This window comes from Eucyclogobius newberryi, unplaced genomic scaffold, assembly GCF_026437365.1.
Source record: "Eucyclogobius newberryi isolate DKJ021-1_F unplaced genomic scaffold, fEucNew1.0.hap1 SCAF_16, whole genome shotgun sequence".
In the NCBI taxonomy this organism is placed as follows: domain Eukaryota; kingdom Metazoa; phylum Chordata; class Actinopteri; order Gobiiformes; family Gobiidae; genus Eucyclogobius; species Eucyclogobius newberryi.
The window spans coordinates 10,650,070-10,658,086 of record NW_027315790.1 but is presented as its reverse complement, the minus strand read 5'-3'; the positions used below and the strand labels follow the sequence as shown (position 1 = coordinate 10,658,086).

The 8,017-nt window shown below is 44.6% G+C and overlaps 1 protein-coding gene across 1 annotated transcript; it reads left to right on the top strand.

Annotated features, from left to right (window-relative positions):
• Nucleotides 1-1,826: 1,826 nt before the first annotated feature.
• On the top strand, nucleotides 1,827-7,599 carry trib1 (tribbles pseudokinase 1). The gene is made up of 3 exons (XM_072447460.1): nucleotides 1,827-2,393; nucleotides 3,053-3,345; nucleotides 5,680-7,599. The coding sequence occupies exons 1-3, from the start codon at nucleotides 2,067-2,069 to the stop codon at nucleotides 6,152-6,154; spliced, it is 1,095 nt and encodes a 364-aa protein (XP_072303561.1). The 5' UTR covers nucleotides 1,827-2,066; the 3' UTR covers nucleotides 6,155-7,599.
• The last annotated feature ends 418 nt before the right edge of the window (nucleotides 7,600-8,017 follow it).

Genomic DNA, 8,017 nt, shown 5'->3' with positions numbered 1-8,017 from the left:
TTAGGAGCTTCAAATGTACTGTAAGCCTAACTGGAAATATCTGCTGTTGAAAATGAAAAGAGCACGAATAGAGTTTGTATTCATAATTTCAGTTTTCTCAAAAGTGGCACAGGAAGCAGGTCACTCACTGGTTTCGTGGTTACATTTCTGCTGTTGTTGCATCATTGGGCAAGACACTTTTATGTTCATTTTGAAGTTTAGCTGGGTATAAACTTGTCAAATAACCTTCAAATCATATCAGTTATTCCGCTCTGCCTGATGATATGCTACAGTGGGGTTTTTTTCCCATTTGAAATATTTATTATAGCTTACACCCGTCAGTTTCTGCTCATAAAGTCCGAACATTGTCCTCATGTTGCACAATTTTCACAGTGATTGCACGGTGTTGCTGGCCCTGTTTTCTGCCATTCCACCAGGCGCTGCAGTTCAGTGGGTGATGTTGTTTACTGAGGCCGGCGCTGCTGTGGCATATTTTATGTGAACGCTGCTTATGGCTCCACTAGGGCTGTATATGAGGGTGAGTCATAGCAAGAGCCAGGCCAACGGGAGGGAGAATACAGCTCTGTGTCAGATATGGTCACACACCTGGACCTGAGCGAGCAGGCATCACGCGTCTAATGCATTAGTGGAGCGTTCCTCGTTCAACGTTGTTTTATAGATTATCTGACCCATTGTACAACCTGCACTGAGCTAAACTGTCAGAAGCCAGTTGTCTTGATCTGACTTCTTTTTGTGCATACTTATGATTGAAGACAGCCTGAAGTTTTACAGAATGAGACAAATCTGTGGATCATCTAAAAGAACTCCTTAAATTTCAGCAAACCCAGGTTCCAAACAACAAAAAATGTTCCTTTTTCAGTTCCGAGTACTTACTTACTTTTTAAATTCCAGTCCCCATTCGCGTTTGTACAGGAGTTTAGAAAATACAGACACTTTGGGGACATTGTTAGCTCCTGCTCAGGAAAGGGTACTTTCAGTCAGACCAGGCACATTTTACTCACACATATTTTAATTCATACTTGATTTTGACAAATGTTTTTTTTATCCACAAGAGCAATTACACAGTATATGGCTCCAAAAAGACAATCCTTAATCAGTAAATAGCAACAACATGTTTTAGAAATTGAGTTTTTTGATGAAGGGAAATTACCTCCATTTAATTATTTTTTTAATAAGTTAACCCACCAATCCTGAAATCACTTTCTCTCACTGTCACTGTGTGATCAGGGGGAACTGGGTGGTTCCTCTGACTGGCGACTCGGGGGTTAAAAAGACTATAGTTCTTGGCACTGTTACACGTCTGTTATGCACAGGGATCCACAACAAAAACGTTCCTTGTTGAAAGTGGCATTTGTCAGCAGAAAATGTACGACAGTATTTTACATAATTAAGCAGATGCTAAAATGATTGCATTCTCTTATTATATAACGTGGACAGTTATTGATTAAATTGTGTTTCAAGACTAGAAACTCCCTTCGTGGTAGAACCCTGCTGCACGTATGACAATATTCTCTCACTCAGATGTGCCATGTTGTAACTGTTGGTAATGAGAGGGAGACATTGAATCAGTCCGGTTAATGATTTTCTAACGCGTGCTTCTGATGAGACACTCGTGATAAGCCGCGCGCTGATTTCTTCATCCCGCCTCACTATCAGCACAAAATATCACATTCATTGCACGAAACGCCGGATCGGTTACAACATCGCCACAAACAAGCCACAAATAAGCGCGCGGCAGAGGTAATAGTTTCATCAGAGCGCAGCGGCGGAGTCAGAGCTGTTTGAGGATTGCTCAACGCTTGTGTCACCGGGAGGAGGAGTGGACCGGGCTGCTTAGGGCGGGGAGAGAAGCGAGACATCAGTCACTCACTCTCTGTGCTCCGGGAGTGTGGGGCCCTCACTCTCTCTCTCTCTCTGTCTGCCTCTGCTTCTCGCTCCTGTCTGTCAGCTCTCCTTAACTACTAAGTCACTTCTGAGTGGCTGCTACCTTGTGGATTTTCACAAGATCAAGGAATGGAGTCCCCGTTTTTGAAGTGTTTCTAAGTCTTTACGCACGACGTGTTGTCATGGCACACCGCTCCATCAGGATGAACTTGCAGTGGAGCAGCAGCCCGGTGACGTGCCTCCGTTATGGGAGACCCGCAGCGCACAAGCGGCTGGACTCGGACGACCAACCTCCAGCCAAATCCCCCAGACTGAGCACTGAAGCCGGGGACGCGCACAGTCTTATTTACGGATCTTCTCCCACCTCACCGACGACCCCGAGCCCCAGGACCCCCAACCCGCACCAGGGGCCGTCCAGGATAGGACCCTTCTTGCTTCTACCTCCATCGGAGCGGGAGAGCACACACAATGCCATAAACACGGACACGGGCGAGGAGCTGCTGTGCAAGGTATGTGCAATCCATCGTCATTGTGCAATTTTTCTGAATGAGTTTCGAGACAGCGCTGTTGCTCAACAGCCCGTCTGTATCATCACTGCGTTTACTTCATCAAATGTGTCACACTTTACGCAGCAGTCTTACTTCATTACTGAGTTATTTTTATCTATAACCACACCGCACTTAACAAATCAAGCGGACTTATGGGACAATCAACTTTATGTGTGTATACTTCAGTACAATACGTCAAGGTCCCTTAAAGGAACAGTGAGTGCATCATTTCTGCAGTGATCTGGGCACTGTGCGGTCCATGTAAGGTCCTCGAGCTGTCCTGTGTGACGTCAGCGGCAGTGTGGGCCATAGCCTATTAAAAGTAGCCTATAACATTGGAATATGTATCTGATAATAATACATATTTTTGTTAAAATCAGTTAGCATTGATAGCCTCTTTCTTCCTTGGAACATGTAGTTCCATTGTAAATCCTGGGACTGGCTATTGTCAAAATGCATAACAGCTCATCAGGTCATTTTTTATGACACAATAGACCAGCTTTATTTATCTTTTCATGTTCGTGCATGAAATAAATCTTCTTCACACCATCAAAATATTGTTATGCTCCTGCAAAGCCTATATTGAGTCTTTCCTGACTTTCAATGAAACTCTCCCTCAGGTCTATGACATGGTGATGTACCAGGAGAAGATCCGCGCTTATGGGATCCTGCCGGCTCACAGAAGCGTGGCTGGTATCAGGGACATCATCCTGGGCGAGAGGAAAGCTTATGTGTTCCTGGACAAAGACTTTGGGGACATGCACACTCTGGTGAAGAGCTGCCGTAGGTTGGACGAGGGGCAGGCCTGCAGGCTCTTCCAGCAGGTGGCACTAGCCGTGGCTCACTGTCACCAGAACGGAATTGTGCTGGGGGACCTCAAGCTTCGCAAGTTTGTCTTTGCAGATGAGAAAAGGTGAGGGCCAAATATAAAGCAAAATGCATTAGTAACCTATTGGAACATAATTGGAACATTTGATTTTATTACTGCACATATTTTCACAAAAAGTTGTTCCATTTGTATGTGTGTAAGTCTAAGTCTAAGCGTACAGTTGCAGCAAGTTTGCAGTATTCTTTCAAAAACAGGTTTTAGTTGGTTAATAACCTGCTGTTCTATGTCTATATGTAGCACAGCCTGTCCTTGTGGGCCATGCAGTGCAGGTGGGGATGTAGGCACTGCTCGAGTAGGAGGTTCTCATGGAGGAGCACTGTGGCGCTTTCTGTCCGTCTGTATTTCTCACTATCTGTGGCTTGGTTTTGTGCAATCGTGCAGTGGGTGTCCTGTTGGCAGAGCTGCGAGACGAGGCCGCTGAATGAGACAATCAGGCCCTTCTGTTGTCTATAACTTCTGAATGTCTGCATTAGTCATTATTACTTATTCATGTGTGACATGATAAATATGCATTACAATAGTTAGTAACAGGACTCTATTCATATGCTCTTTGAAGTTCCTCCCACAACGACACAAGAGAGCTGTGTGCTGAGGAGGACTCACAAAACACTGCTTGCTAAACTATTTGTCGTCTCTTTGCCCTTGCGTCACACGCTCTTCCTGTAAGCGCGCCCCCTCCCTCCCTCGTTTTCCTAATGCATTTTTCCCCTCAGCTGTAACATTCCCCAGCCGTGACCTCTGGATGAGCAGGGTCACTCTCTGGATGAATGGAGGCAGACAGCCAGTGAGAAAAGTTGAAGTTGCTTGTGTCCTCTGTGATTGCCCACATCACAGCAATGAGTCACAGTGTGTGTAATGAAAGCTTGTCCATATATGAGTGTCCGCATTGCACAAAGCCATGCTGCTGTTTTTCCATGCATTCTCAAATGACTGATCTACATGTCAGTGCCCACTTGACCCTGATATTATGAGATCTCTCTTTTATTTGACATGCCATTGACCTCGTTTTAAGTTATAGCATATATTGGTATCGCATTAAACATAATATGTTTTGCAAAATAAAAATAGATTAGATTTGCCTCACCAACAGTTTGTCGTTATTTGCCTGGACGTCTTGTAGCTGGAAGTAGTTTTTTGTGGTCTTCAGTCTGGTGTCGTGGTGCAACCTTTACTAATTGAGGAGCGATTGTCCACTTGTATGGTCATGTCCCGATGAAACTCTCATAGTCGGGCTTGAGGCTGGCGCTGCCTTCAGTCAAATGTGCTCATCTGGCATGTGTTTTCTGTTGTTGTTTCTGACCTCATATTCTGTCATAGATTTGATTTTTTTTCTACCTCCCAATCAGAGATGTTTTCATGCAGGCAATTATGGGGTGATGCAATGTCTCTACCAACGATGCACATCTCTGGTCAGATCATCAGATAGAGCCAGTGCACTTTGAGACGAGTCCCCATTGGCAGCACTCGAGGAGCCAGTTTAGGGAAGGTGACTAGCTGTGTGAGGCATGCTGCTTCACTGCTGCCGGGCCAGCCTTCCCGTGCGTCACTGATGTGGCAACAGCCATTTGAGGGCAATTATGGGATGGCTGGCGCCGTTAGTGTGGAGCCCAGGTGCAGATAGCCTGGGCTGGAGAAGAGTGAGAGAAGCTTTCTACTCTCAACACCAGGATGAGTCACTCTCTCCACCCTCCAACTTGATTTCTCTGCTTCCATTTCGGTCGCTATCACACTTATCAATGCTACTATCTGCACGTTCAGATATTGTGCATCTTCTGTTATTACCACTCTGGTGCCATTTGGCTATTTTTATTTCTAATCACTCCGTGCAATGTCGTTCAAATAGATTAATGAACAATGCTTATTTGGAACAAGGTCAACTATTTTATGACAGTGAGTGGAAAAGAATGTCTTAAGCAATAGCTGTATTTCCAGCTATATTTCCCTTGTAGAATTGCAGAATATATAAATTTGTGTCCGTCCCCTACATTCTCATGGATCTAAATGTGCTCTTGGTGATTAACATTTCTAAATATAGTGGTGTGTGTGAGCAGAGAGATGGGAAGGGGCTGTGGGGGTCCTGTATTTGTACTGCTGTGTGTTTACATTGGAAACATGCTTCTACAGTGTGTTTCAAACTCTCAGCCACCTGGAGTTCACTGGCGACTGGTGAGAGTGATTTAGTTGATTGAACAACGTGCAGTTCAGGGCTAAAGAGAGGAAGTTTGTTTTTCCATGATGAGATTAAGGGTGCGCGGACATGTTTCACATTGTGTCATTAGCATATTACTCCTACTGTACACAGTATGTTGTTGATGTTTTAACAGAATAAAAATATAATTGCATATTGTTGTTTTACAGGACTCAGGTGAGACTTGAAAGCTTAGAGGACTGCCGTGTTTTGGAAAACCCAAAGAATGACTCGATGTCAGATACCCACGGCTGCCCAGCTTACGTCAGTCCGGAGATCCTGAGCGGCTCTGCTCCCTACTCTGGGAAAATGGCTGACATGTGGAGCCTGGGGGTGATGTTGTACACCATGCTGGTCGGCCGTTACCCCTTCCACGACCCGGACCCTGCCACACTGTTCTCTAAGATCCGCCGGGGCCAGTGTTGTGTTCCCGAGGGCCTGTCTCCTAAAGCCAAGTGTCTGCTGCAGAGTCTACTGAGGAGAGAGCCATCTGAGAGACTGACCGCAGCAGAGCTACTCGCTCACCCCTGGTTTCACCATCCACCATCACTACAGGAAGTGGTGCCGACAGAACAGGAAGTGAGTTCAGCGGAGCAGACAGTGCCATCGTTTGACGTAGAGAGAGACGATGATCTGTTCTGTTGATGGACTTGTATCAGACATAGGGACCAAAAGACTAATTCACAGGGATCTATGGTTGTTTTTTTACATGGGCACTTTTCAGATCCCTGTGTATTGTTGTCTGTAAATACACCCTCAATCGTTTTTGAAATATCCACAGTACTGTATTTGTCAGTGTATGTGTTACTTTCTAAGGGCATTTTCACAATGATTTTCATTGTGTTTCTAATTCTATATTTTTATAATATTTTGGTGCTAAAAGTGTCTGAAAGACTTCAGATCTGGACCGATGGCACACAGACAGGGGCAGACAGGGGCAGACAGGAGCAGACAGGAGCAGATAGGGGCAGATTGGTGAGAGAGAGTGGGATGCTGTGAGATGCTGTAGGCTCCACAGTGTGACTCACACTGTCTCTGTGACACAGAGGAACTGTTCGCACAGACTGATGTGTTACTCTGAGAGTGTGGCAGTTTGACCAGAGCAGGGCATTACAACCTCACACTCACACAGAAGGTCTGAGTGGTGCAAGACTCTGATAACTCTTGCCACATGCAACAATCACACCAGGAAGACAGGCCTGCTGATCACAGGGAAATATTACTGAATAATTCTGTTTAAATGTGATGTATACACGGTTTCATATGAGAAAATCAATCCAAAAATAGCTCGCTTGTCTATTAAAGTGTGCATTTGGCAACTGTAAACCAAACTGACCTGACTGATTTCATATACTACAGTGAATCATTGTATTGGTGGATAGTTTATGTCCATATGAAGCACACTGGAGCTGTTCTGTTCTTGTCTGTTGTGCTCTGAGTGAGAGTGTGGGGCCTGTATCACTGTGTTGTATAAACTCATGACTCTGAATCAGGTCTGGTCCTACTTGATGTTTCTTGTGACTCAACACTTGAGCTGTGGTCTGACCTCGGCTGGAAGAATCTCTTCTGACCGCTTCACCCCCAAATGGGACTTTACCTTCATAATCATTTCTATTGCTGTTAAATCTTCTGAGCGCAGTGACAATGATGTGCTATGATCCTGATGAGAAGTTGTGTTTCAGTGACGTTTAGCTTCCCAGGCTTCAGTTTTGTTTTGGCACGGTCAAGTCTGGCACATCTGAGAAACGCTACATTTAATTTCTCACATTGCAAACATAAATTGCTTCTATGAGATACGTATCACTTTGGTTTCATCTGCATTCGGTGCCAGACAGAAACCAACTTGTGAAAATATATTTGTAGTTGAAGTAGTTTCAGTAGATGTACAGTAGGTGTAGAGTGAACTGACCTGGGTGCACAGATTTCTTATTGCACTGTGACATATATATATTATTAGTGACACAACCTAGAGGCTCACGGTCCTGACAGGTTACACAAGATACTGTATGTATATTCATTGTATAGACTGTAAATATGTACATATGTTTAGGTGTGATGCTGTTGAATAAAAAAACACATTTTCATAATCACTTGCCTTTGTTAAAACCTTTTCTTTCCACACTCACACATAACTGCTCCACAGTCTTTACGCTTAAATGCCACGTGTCTTTTAAGTCATATTCCAGTAACACTGCTTCAAATCTATCAGAAAGGCTCTCACCATCCCCGCACTTAACACTGACCTTTCCACAGTGTGCCATTGACCCCCTCACACGCTCGAATGCCAACAGAGGTCCATGGTCCTTTCCTGAAAACGCTGCATATATACTTTCATCTCTATAGGTCAAATAATGAAAAGCTAGACCCAGTTTAGAGAAAAATGCCTCTTGTTTTTATTGCATGCCACGTTAGCTAGTGAATCACCGTTGGGCCTATAAGAGCTTGGCGTGTCTCCACCCTCCCCGTGTTATGACTACCACAGGCATGACTGGACGAGGCTTGCGTAAT

Coding starts and splice junctions, on each gene's coding strand:
- trib1 (XM_072447460.1), top strand. CDS start 2,067: ATGGCACACCGCTCCATCAGGATGAACTTGCAGTGGAGCAGCAGCCCG. Junction 2,394..3,052: donor GCGAGGAGCTGCTGTGCAAG/GTATGTGCAATC, acceptor ACTCTCCCTCAG/GTCTATGACATGGTGATGTA. Junction 3,346..5,679: donor GTCTTTGCAGATGAGAAAAG/GTGAGGGCCAAA, acceptor GTTGTTTTACAG/GACTCAGGTGAGACTTGAAA.